This window comes from Chaetodon auriga, chromosome 6 (assembly GCF_051107435.1).
Source record: "Chaetodon auriga isolate fChaAug3 chromosome 6, fChaAug3.hap1, whole genome shotgun sequence".
NCBI classification, from domain to species: Eukaryota; Metazoa; Chordata; class Actinopteri; order Chaetodontiformes; family Chaetodontidae; genus Chaetodon; species Chaetodon auriga.
This window is the reverse complement of record NC_135079.1, coordinates 22,783,363-22,796,192: the sequence shown is the minus strand read 5'-3', so window position 1 is coordinate 22,796,192 and position 12,830 is coordinate 22,783,363. Positions and strand designations below refer to the sequence as shown.

The 12,830-nt window shown below is 42.3% G+C and overlaps 1 protein-coding gene across 1 annotated transcript in view; it reads right to left on the bottom strand.

Moving 5' to 3' along the window:
• Positions 1-12,830, bottom strand: part of necab2 (N-terminal EF-hand calcium binding protein 2) — a 114,797-nt gene that overhangs the window by 67,016 nt on the left and 34,951 nt on the right. Inside the window, exons 4-5 of the mRNA XM_076733188.1 lie at positions 10,378-10,403; positions 10,043-10,140 (exon numbers count right to left, since the gene is read on the bottom strand). Of these exons, the coding sequence (XP_076589303.1) occupies positions 10,043-10,140; positions 10,378-10,403 (124 nt within the window). The remainder of the gene's footprint in view (positions 1-10,042; positions 10,141-10,377; positions 10,404-12,830) is intronic.

The window sequence follows — 12,830 nt, the reverse complement described above, 5'->3', positions numbered from 1 at the left end:
GCACTTTGTAAGCAGATGCAATTGGCAGGAGGCAGGGAGTGATGTAAGAAAGCGTGAGGATGAGGGGGAAGAGCAGCCCCACCAGCCAATTCGATGCAACACCATTCACCCGCAATATCTCGGTCAAGTGGAATGGTGGAAATTAAATATTCTTCGGTGAAGCATAACTTACAACTTTTGAATACAAAAATATAAAGGTCAATAAGACTAACTGCCCTTTTTAAATTATCTATAGTGCATGCTCTAAATTATCCAACTCCACTTATGCTTTTAAAGTGGCGCATAATCTGAATATTAAGGAAGGCGCAAGGCACAAAAGGGTTGTATTTATGAATCATAGGTGTGTTTTGGGTGTAAATAACTGAATGAAATGATCGAATTAATGAATTTAAATAATCACACTGTCACCTTCTCTTTCCTTTAAAAACCAGGTGTGCCTGCATGCGGCGTGCTGCTATTCGAAAGGCGGATTCAGCAAGTTTGGGGAGCGAATGGTTTGCTTCCGAGGAAACGGATCTGCTCGTACACGAAGCGAAAGCAACAGATGGCAGAAAATGAGACCATGTACGAGAGCAGCAGCAATCCTCAAAGCTCCCTGAGGTGAAGCAGGCGTGGGAAGATCTAACTGTCTGAATAATGCAGCCTTTAAATAGCAGGAAAATACTGTGCCACTGGCTTAAGAACAGGTTTCTGCTGGTTATTGGCGCAATTGCTTTCTGCTGCCTCAAGATAGTATTGCGCCAACGATGTGCCTGACGCACCTCATTTTAAGACCAACACGTCCATGGCTGCACAGATACATCTGCTGCTTATACAACGTGGGCGAAGGACGTGAACATGAGCACCGCGTTGGTCACAAACTAACAGCCATGCCATCGGCTCTAAAAGATTGTACTTTGAGGTAGAAGCTAACATCAGCATGCTCTGGTTGCTTACCTGCTACAGGTCCTTTCTTCAACCTCATCATGTTGCCTTCACTATCACAAAGCAGCCAAACCTGACCAATCACAATTCTTATGGTGTCCATGCCGTTGCTCTTTTGCCACCATAGCCCAAAGCGTAGTTACATTATGAATGAAAGCATGTCAGCTACAGCATAGCCTTCAACATAGTGCACCAAGGCTCACATACTACTCTGCGACAATATCAAATCCCTCTCATTGGTCGAGCCGGCGTCCGTGGCAGCTCTATCTGTGGCTGAAGTGCAAAAGAAATTGTACATAAAAGAGATCAGCTGGGCGTGGAGTGAAATGTTTTAGTAAAGTAATGTAGCACTCGGGAGCTCTGCAAATGAAACCATGTAATCCGTAATCAGTTTCATGACGGCGCTGCTGAGCTTCCCACTCATCCAGACGGTGGCGGCAGGCATGAGAAAGAAGCCGAGCTGCGTTTTTGACCTCCTGCACCTCTTTAACTGTGTCTGACCTCTTGCCTTATCTCAAACTGCGATTCTATTACACTCCTAAATCCCTTCCCTTCACTTGCTCCTTAGTTCCTCCTCTCCTTGTCCTCTTCCTTTTCTATGTCTTTGTCCTTTGTGAAATTCTTTGCTCACCCTGACTCCTCTCAATCATTACCTCCCTCACATGCCTCCTATTCTCATTCCCTGAATCTAACTTTACTTCTTTAACATCCAGCATGGTTTCAGCATCATGCTCTTTGGTTTCCTGGGGAAATGGTAGCCATGGTCACCAGGTTCCAGAGGTTGAGGGATGCATTTGCTATCAGGGTTGTCAGCAGTGATACACGTGTATATCATATATATATGCATGTGTCTCCGGGCTGCAGGAAAGCCCCAGATTGAACTCCTGGCACCAAGTGGCGATCCATATACACACAAGCCTTATGAACACACACTCAGGAGTGTGGAGGACTGCTGCCTGTGCACTGCAGTAAAATCATCTGGGGTCACTGTGAAGACATGCAAGAAGTCCTTGGAAATATTTCACCTGAGCTAATTGAACTTGAAAAATTGAAACCTATAAATGGAGATTGGAGGTGAGTTTGCATCCATGCTGTTACAGAACTGGAGCTTGAAGCAGCCAAAAAGGAAGAGAGCTGCATTTCAGCAATCCTTCCTCACATTTGATAAAAAAAAAATAAAAACATTGTAATACACACTGAGTATCACACAAGTCTTTCTATGGATTATATTATAATTTATGTTTTTCAGTTGAATTGTGTTTAATGATTTTTGCCATAATCGAGCAGCCCTAATTCACTTTTTTTGCAGTCTGTAATTACCTTTCAATATTGTAATCTTCACTTTTAGTGGCGGAGTCCGCCACTACTTCGCTGGATTTACATTCGAAACAGCTTTCTTGCTAAAGTCTCCTCCGTATCTAACTTTACAAATATGAACACGCGGCTTGTCCTGCACCTCAGCATGTGAACAAGCCATCAAACAGACATTAATCTGGGAAAAGTGCACTGCTAACGCCGGTTTACAGGCTAGATAGCTAATTAGCTGCTCAGCTGAAGCACATTAAACAGCATGTGAACGCACCTGTAAATGTCACTTGTCTCCAGTTAGATGCTGCTGTGGTCCTTGCTCTTCAGTACCACTAACAACACACTGTAGGCTCCTGAAATGCAGGCTAAAGCACAAGTTTGTTCACTCTGTCGTTCTCTCTGGTCTAAGACTGGCACTGTGGCAGCCTGCCAGCTGCTGTCAATCAAACAGAGACAGGGACCTCCAATCAATTTACTTCAAGGCAGAATGAATAGGATTTGTCGGCTGCAGTTTGTACACGCAGCATTTCAAGCTGGCCTCTCCTCTCGTCCTCTTGGGTGGTTGTTTACACCTGGCACCTGGTCGCTCCATTTTTCACCCCCCCCCCTCACACCCGGTGTGCTGTTATTGGCTGGGGCTACACACCCACTGCCCATGAACACAGCAAAATAAGAAAATACAGGCAGAGTGTCTGCAGATAGACACACTGCCACTCACTCCTGGTGGGCTGTAAGTGATGATTATTTTTGTTTGAGTCCACATGTTACTTTTTTTTTTTTTTTTAGGAAAATCCTACCCACACTGCCTTGAATTAATTCCTTTTTTTTATTTAGCTTTTATTATTGTGTTTTTTTCTTTTGGTATTAGCACCATTTAATCATTCCTGTATCTGTATTAAAGAAGCAGCACAAAGCTTTATATTTGCTTTTACACTTGATTTTAACTGTTGAACTAACAGAATTATATATTCATGTATTCAGTTATATTTTCAACTTGTCTGATAAGCTTTTGCTGCGTTTAGTCATGTTTGGGGCTCCATAAAAATGGACACGTTGAGGGTTTGATCATCTAACTAGCTGTCACAAGGATAGAAGCTCAAGAACACCGTCTCAGCTCTAATGATGCAACACTCCACATGTATTCCCAACATACTGTACTGCGTACGCACAATCATCTTGAAAACCCATTAAATCCCAATGAATAAGTGATGAATGTAACGTAAAGCCACACTGTACCCACTCACTGAGCCAGCTGAGATGTTTTACACACTGATTTCTATTTAATTATTTTATTCATCACCATCCTCACTTCCTGCCAACCTCTTGACACACCCCCTTCGCCCCACACACCCGCCCATTCTCCCTTTCTCATTGTCTCCCCTGTTGCCCTTTCTCCTCCACCCATTCTCCTCCATCGATCTTCCTCCCCTCTCGTTCTCCTCATCCCGCTCATGTTATTGTCTACAGACCAAATCGCCTCCCTCTTCCCTGTGATCCGCTTCACCTTAATCATCATGAAGAAAAGAGTAGGATGAAGAGGATGAGGTTGGGGAGGCGGTGGTGGCCTGGGGTTGGACGAAGACAATAGAGTGGAAATGAAAGTGGAGAAGATGAGAGAGAGGAGAGGTGAGATGAAGAGGAGGTGGGGAGGAGGAGTCATATGAGAAGCAGCTAAAAAGCTCATAGAGGGTCACTCGCCGGCATGAAACAATTTCCTGAACACATTTTGAAAAAAGATGAGCTTAACAAGATTTTAGCCCGAGAAACTCTGTCTGTGCCTGTGTGTGTGTGTGTGTGTGTGTGTGTGTGTGTGTGTGTGTGCCTGTAGAGTTGTCAATGAGTATGGTGGCTCGCTCAGTGAAAGCTTGAAAAAAATAAAGTGCTAATGAGAGTGGCTCATTAAAGCAGCATTTATTGAAGACAGACAGGAGAGGAGATGTAGTGAATTCTCCCTTCTTTTTTTTGTCACCTGCTTCAGCTCTCATCAACCCCAACACGCACACACACATACACACATACACACACACAAACCTCATGGGAGGGGCAGTTACTTACAGTATCTCCACCTGCTGGAGAGCCAATTAAAATTGTTTTCTTGACCCACTCCTGAGTCTGATAGTTCCATAAAAGCTTTTACAAAAAGAAAAGAAAGAAAAGAAAAATAGTGGAAACAGGCCTGGATTTGATGCATATCAACGCATTTGCTCTCCCCCTTGTGGATTATATATTTGTTCTCTAACAGCGTCTAAATCATGACGTTGTCATCTGGGAATATGAGTAAGATGCTGCTGCAGGTATGAAGCACACATACAGCGGGGGCTTTCTCAAAATCCTTTGTGGCCAAACAAACTCACTGTTGCTGTTTCCTGTCATAAAATTTTCTCTTAAACTTGTCTTTGCTGCTCATAATTTGCAAAGGCAGTAATTTTTGATCGTGCTCACTAAATTAAGGATCGCCCTTGGACATGAGTGTTACCAGAGGAACTATAGTAAAGTATGGACCTGAGGACGCCAGAGACGCCAAACATGGTGCTGGATGATGACATGAGCTGGATCTGCTAGCTAATACAAAGATAGCTGAGCGATGTCTTCTTCTTCTTCTTCTTCTTCTTCTTCTTCTTGATTCTATGTAGACTGACATCAACTCGACCTGTCTCCATGACAACTGTCCCCAAAGTATCCTGCCTCCATGGTAACTGTCACCACAGTAACCTGCAAGAACTCTTGATTTGATGTCCTGCTGACACGAGCTGCAGTGGGATGCTCAGGACCAAGGTAACAGGTGACACCTTGTTTGCTTTATTCCGAAAATAAAAAAAGTTGAGAAAGTTAATAAATGCAAACTTCAATAAAACTTTCTGTAGTTTGCTTTTGCTTTTTTGCAGCTTTCAGTTCAAAAACATGCACACTTTTTGCACATTTTTCTGTGTAAAATGGAGTTAGTAAGTGTACTATCACACTGTCACTATCACAAAAATACAACGCATGCAGGGAAGAACACACTAATGAGCTAAAAATGATTCTGAGCAACTTCACTTGATTTGACTTGAATTTTCAATAGTAAAATATGCAATCAACAATTAGACCACGCTAAAAATAAACTAAAGATCATGAGTCAGAGAACTTTCTGATTGAATCTTCACAGGGTCACTCTCTCAGGTCTCATTAAAGATGTCCAACATCAATACCAGGACCGTGGAAATGGCTCACCTTGGAATGTATCCATTTTTAATGTTATTGATTACACCTGTGCATTTTCCTGCTAAAATGTCTGCTGTAAAAAATATTTGTTTTTACAAACTGTAATCCTTCTTTAAAACAAAGGATAAAGATTTTTCCAATGTTTGAGAACAGTTTGGAATTTGGGTGTATAACCACTTAGCCTCCCAAAAAAACAACATTTTGCAGCGCCAATACATTAATAAGTTAATAAAATGCCAACACGTCATCATGGCTAAATGACTGAATAGGTCAATTGCCAATGACTCTCATAATGCTATATATGATATATACAGTATCAGCATCGGGCCGCTACAACGAAGGTGGACGTTCATCATACTGGACTTTCATCCTCACATCCTTAACTTCGTGAAATGGTCTCAGTTTGCTTTGGTATAGGTAGCAAATCTACTTGGTTAGGTTTATGAAACAATCATTGGTTGAAATAGGCACGTTATTTTAGGTAAACTATGTAATTTAAGTACGTCACCTGACTTCCTCCTTTGTTCCCTTCATAATTACTACGGCCGCTAGAGGTTGACGCCTAACAATCGATGCAAATTTGGGTGGTAATAATCTGCTTGCACAGGCGACCTATAAAATGCATATGCAAAAGACAGCACAGGTAACAGAGACAAAGCAGATCATTGTTTATCATTGTTTCTGTAATCTTAACACCTAAAGATAATTACGTCGTACCCTCCCTTTGTGTATTAGCACGATAATTACAATTAATGCCCGGGCTGATCTGATGTGAGGTCAGAGGTGATTTCAGTTTATTTATCACCACTAATTATTTTATGATCGCCTCATTTGCAGAATCTCATCAGCCTCTTAAGACAGGCAGCAATGCCTGCTTCCACTAATTGATACCTTGACAGTCAAAATAATGAATAGTGCATGAAGTGAATGGAAATATCACATTTGCATGAATTATTAGTGTGTTGGTTGTCCCTCTGGGAGCATGAAGGGAAGGATGATGAGCCAATGGTGACACAGACGCACAGCATCAGGATCTCTCTGGTTTCTAGCACTTTGCACAGCTGCATGGAACACAGCTGTGGCTATCGAACTTTTTCTAGAGGCATCTGCATTCAGAAGATTTATATTTTCTGATAAAAATAAGGGTCAAGAAGATTATGCAGGCACTGCATTGACTACTGTAATGTGTTTTATTCCAGGAGCAGTCTCTAATTTTATTCATCTTACATTACAAGGACTTGGCAAGGTTTCGCACCATAGCAGAGCCAATGCTGCTGGGGTATAAATTTCAGATGAATAATTTGGAGAACCATTCAATCCTTGCAGCAACCCGCCCTTATGTTCCAACCAATGGCTTTAAAGAAGAAAAACCGACTTCTGTACAGTACTGTGGGTAACAGCACAGTGCAAAGTCTGCCTTCCTATCCACTTTCTCTCTGTGTCTATATCCACTGAGGGGGATGGAGAGCTAATCAATTCTCACTGGGCTCTAAAAGGCCAGGGCTCAGACTACAACCTTCTGCTCAAGCTAATATCACGCTCTGTCTTTTAGCTCCACCCACTCTGCCTCCTCACATCTGCCTCAATTTGGAGATTTTCTCCAGTTTTTACATGGGCGTAAAAAAAGGAAAAAAAAAAAAAAAGAAAAAGAAACACTGGATGCATTAACATATACATCACTATATTTTACTAAATGTTGATGTCTTCAATATAGAATTATTTATGTTTTTTGAAAATGACAGAATGGAGAGAGAGAAAAGAGAAAGACAGTGAGAAATACAGTAGAGGGGGGCAGGGACCAGCAGGGTCTAATGAGAGCAGAAAGGAGGCAGTGGTAAAGACAACAAAGAGTGCAGGAGGCAAAGATAAAGAAACGAGCATCACTGGTGCTCCCATTTTAAAGGGTAATGTTAAATTGAAACATATGGAGCAATTACTGCCAGCCCAGTGACTTCGGCTCTTATCCCTACTTGTGGATTAGCACTCAGACAGTCCACTTAGACCTTTGTGAGGAGCTGATAAGCTCCAGCTTGTAAAGAGGCGGTGCTCTGAAACAAGAATTGGCTAACCCCGAAATACTTAAGTGTTCCTCAAATGATATGAAGGGTGATTTTGAGAAAGAGTAGAATCTGATGGATAATCTGCACCATTTGACTTTTATGTTTGTTTGTTTTTTTAAAGTATTTAGTGTAACAGGCTAAAAATGCAGTTCATCCTATCATCACCACGTTAAACATCATATGCTTGTCTATCAAGTCGCACACTTCAGTACGTTTCACAGCTCAAATAACAGCTCTGTGGGTTCTTAGGAACTTGACTACCCCCTATATTTTCAACCCCTAACTCTGAATTCTGCATTCTAAAAATACATACAAATGAGTTTCGATGGTGTTGAAGCCTGATATCTTTTAAGAACTGTAAGATCATCTGTCTGTATGACTGCCAGGCATAATCAATTTTACACATTACCTAATGGCACAACCATAGACCATACTTAACTTTTGTTTCAATGATTGCCAGGCAAACACGAGAAATATGGTGTTCATGTTACAAAATGATCTGACAGGAATGTGCGATTGCACGAATTTGATTGGCCAACACAGTGCCATTCAGATGAAGAGGAGGGCTGTGTTTCTTCAGGGCTGTACATTTTCTACTCATAAACAGCTCAAATGGCAGATGTCTCAGCCACTAGTGCAGTTGCTGCAATACGTATTAGACAAAAAGCAAAGGCAGAGAAAAAAGATTGAAATAAGCGCAGCAGAGGAAACACAGAGGGGTTACTACGACGCAACAGAAATCTAAAAATAAATGTTTGCTGCAAGACTGGCAGCCCGCATTGAACTGTCTGAACTGTAGCTGAAGCAAAGAAACTTTAGCCTCAGTGTCTGTCTCTCTTTCTCTCTCTGCAGTAAATCTATTTGAGCCATGAAATCTGAAACACACACACACACACACACACACACACACACACACAACTTCCATCAATACTTGACTCATCAGCAGTGTCTGTGTTTCAGTTTGACTATCTGACTCTTTGAGCTGATCCATCCCCTACACAGGACTGTTGGAGCAATTCCATGCTGCCCGCAACACACAGTATCAGGACATCACAACCGCTGAGGAAGGTGTGTGTGTGCGTGTGTGTGTGTGTGTGTGTGTGTGTGTGTTTGTGTGTGTGTGTGTGTGTGTGGAGTGGAGTGGATAAGGTTGGGGTGAGGGTAAGTCTCTAGGAAATTGATATAAGTCAGTGTAATGTTCTCTGAAGTGATGGAAGCATGACTGAGTGTGTGTGTGTGTGTGTGTGTGTGTGTGTGTGTGTGTGTGTGTGTTGCAGGGAAAAGGAGGGTATGAATGAGAGTGAGAGGAAGAGAGAGCACAGGAGACACAGCAACAGAACAAGAGAGACACTTGGCTGATTGATTAAACAATGGCTGCTCATTAGAGACAAAAACTAGCCTGGGGTTGTGTGTATGGACAAGCGTGTGTGTGTGTGTGTGTGTGTGTGTGTGTGTGTGTGTGTGCGCGCGTGTGCGTGTGTTTGAGTGCTGCTGAATGGCATATAGCTGAAAGAAAGATTAAGAGAGAGCTGGTGGATAGAGATATAGACACACAGAGTCGAGTCGAAGTGCAACACACATGGATGTGAAGTATGACCAGCTGCTATATATAGGACATCATGGGCAAAAACTAGGACAACACATTACTGCTCCGCAGCTGACTGCCACACACACACAAACACACACACACACACACACACACACACACTAACAAAAGCAGACAGCTATCATCCATCTCCACAGAGACACAGACACAGCATTACACCTGGTTTATGGGAACAGATTCAGTGTAGACTGCTCTGTGTGTTTGAAGGGTCAAGAGTGGACACACTGCTTCTATATCTGTACAGCTGATGCAGCTGATGGCTGTTTTGGGTCTTTGCCATCTCTTGAGGTAAGTATTTGGCTTTTTAGCTGCTAAATTCTGCACCATGTTCAACAGACTGGCAGCTAACCATTTGGCGCTGAGCAGGTAGTGTACAGTGGGAATTTCACAGCTTTTTTGCTGAAAACAATGCTATCACAGCAGTGAGAGTGACCGGACAGCTGAATAATGAGCTGAGACTCGCTGTAAAGTTCTGTGAAGTCAAAGAGCTGCAAACTCAGGTGATAAGTCTCGGTAGGTTCATCATGACCTCTTTCACACTGATTTAACATTGTCATTTAACACAAAAACAAGGAGTATAAACACTTTAAGGTCCTGTGTTATACAGTGAAGCTCTGGCAGACACGGTGCTGAGGGGTAGTGGACCACCACTGCAGCATTTTAAGTACTGTAAGTGTCTCACACACAAAAGAGAAATAAAACAATTTCTTAAAAATAAGCAATCAACCATGGCTTATGGTGGCTAATGTTAGCAAACTTTAATGTAACTTCCACTGCTGACCCACTTCAATGACTCTTCTGCATGTCTACTCGTGTTGTCTATATGCTATGTATTACCTGATGATATCTGTCACCTGTCACCACAGCCTTGTTACATTGACTTCTTTTAACACACATACACACACAGAAAGAGACACACACGCACACACACACTCACTCTTACCTTTTTGGTGAAGTCCATGGCTTTGAGGATGGAAAGGTTGAGTGTTTCCAGCGAGGCCAGAACTCCCTCATAGTCCCCCATGTGCTTAGCGAAGTAGTCTGCACATACACACATACACGTACAGGCACATTGGCACATTACCAGATTCATGCAACTTGTGCTCAAAAATAATTTGTGGTGGCTAATTGTAGCTAAAGTAGCTGAATTAATATCATCGTGTATAATTTAAAGAAATCTAATTGCATTTCAACTAAGAAGTACTTTTTAATGATAGATAAGAAAGAATGAGGCCAGTGGGAAGAGTGTGTGAGTGTGTGTGTGGGCAGTTTACTTACCACAGAGTTCCTTAGTGTCAACATTACTATCACAGCATAGCAGAGGAGCAGCAGAGGGAGAGAAACGAAGGGAAGAAAGGAAAGTAGGAAGGAAGGAAGGAAAAGGATGGAGAAGAGCAGGGTCAGAAACAGAGGAAAGGCTTTTTGCATGCACACACACACACACACACGCGCACACACACACACACACACACACACACAGAGCGGGAGTTTGGCAGGCAGGAAGCGATCTAACAAGACTCTCTGACAGGAGTCTGAATCAATCCACTGCCATCATTCATGCTCAGTTCGCTGTGTTGGGACCCATTTGGCAGTGAATTCTGCACTGGCCTAAAGAAGACTTTTTCTAGTTGACTGACCAGGAGGGACAGAGGAGAAAAAGGGAGGAGAGGCAGGGATGGAGAGAAAGAAAAAGAAGAGAGGGGATGAAGAAAGGAAGAGGAACCAGTCGATAGAAGGATGTGAGGTGCACAGTAACTGATGATGGGAGAACTGAGGACAGAGGAGGAGACGGGCAGAAAGACTCCATCTGTTCATCTTAACAATCAGTCAATGCTGCACATTAAAGGGAATGTTCATAAAACACAGAAGCTGAAGTTTAAAAGTCACTTCATTGTTGCTCTTTCAATATTTCCATGCCTTCTACGCTCAGTTTGGATTGAATGGTCCTTGATAGACAATGGCCCACTTTATTTAATTAAGCAGCAGAGTCTTTTAAATAAACAGGTTCGGCCAGAATGAATCCTGATGTGTCACTGTGACAGATGGGCTTTAAAATATCCATCAAAAGTCTGGCTTCATGCAACGTTAAACGTACTGTCACGCTTGCTGATGACATATGCAGTTTAACCTGCACTTGGGATGTTTGTCAGAGTTGTAAAATGTTCCAACATTTCAGAGGCTTAAATAAATATGGCAGATTGTTCACTACCCAAACGGGTGATGCATTTTTACAGGGGAAATAAACCAGTAATTATGTTGTTCTCTGCAAGTGATGCAGGGGCCTGTTGGGTTTAGCAATACGATTTATCATCATTTATCATCCTTTCAAGGTTTATTAGTCCTTGGGATTCCACCTTATAGGAATATAAAGGAGGAATCAATCATGTTTTACAGTAGAGATTATTTGGATCAAACGCAGGGAAGTGGACAAACCAATTAAAAGTGATGTTGAGAAGTATCTCATTCGTGTCTGTAGGCAAAGCAGAAGCAATGACGTCATTAAAGGAATTTCATATGAAATTGTGTTTATGAATTATTGTTGCTTCTGCATGTTTAAGCGGACACTCCACAGAAGCCTGTGTCACAGACTGGAGCTGTGGAGTTTGACAGAGGGTCTCAGAGGGTCTGATAAAAGATGCTGTTGAGTTGCATTGAGGGAAATGTAGGAACTGATGTTTCTGGAGCTTGGCCCATGCTGGGGACTGACAGCATGTCTACACAGAAGAGGCTGCTGCTGCTCTGCTAACATGCTGCCTGTGCTACACCTGCAAAGACACGCTGTAAAAGTCAGGACATGTCAGCCTCTGCTGCACTGATGCTGACCCCTTTTTGACGTGTTTCTTATGTGTCCCTCAACTGTATGGATGTGCAATAGTAAACCACTGTAATACCCCTTTTAATGAGGACAGTTACATTTTATTTGACATATTGTGATTCTTTGCCATGAAAACAAACATGGAATAAGCTGTTTTCTTCTTTCTTTGGCCAATCAGATGGAAGACTGGGTGGTAAAAAATGGTTTTATGCTTTTTCATAATAATGTTTATTTTGTGATTGTCAGTAAAGAATTGTACATTAGTACAGGTGTCGCTGTCTGTTGGGGCTCCTGGAAGCTTCGTGGTTTGTTAAATTGACTAAATAATAAGTCACACCTGCAGGCACCGTATCTTTGTCCATGCATTTGGGAAGAAGGCAATTTATTAGATGCCAAACTAAACATAAATTGAATGTAAAAATGGCACAAAAAGCCCCAGGAAAAAATAAATAAGACTTTGCTTGAGATATCACCTGAGATTTCATGTTCTCCCCATCTCCAGAACCATTTCACTGGGGGACAATAGATAGAGAAAAGTGCAGGGAGGACTTGAAACCAGAAAGGGCTAAAGATGGGAATGTGTGACAGATGGAGAGTGGATGGAGGGAGAGAGAGGGGTGATGGGAAGAGTGATGGAGAAGGATGCAGGATGGAAACAAGAAGAGCCTGGCAGAAAAACAGACAACAGAGACAGAAATCTCAGAAAAAAGCCTGATATAGAAAGAAAGCTGGGCAGAAAGCAAAGAGTGACAGAGACAGAGAGACAAATGAGTGGAAGCAGGACAGCACTCAGTCTCTGCCTGCTCCCTCCCTCCTCTCCATCCATCAACTTCCTGCTTCAACAGGAAATGCTTACGCCGTCATTTCTTCTTTTACTAGGACCAATCAATAACCTTATCTGCTGTCGCACGATAAT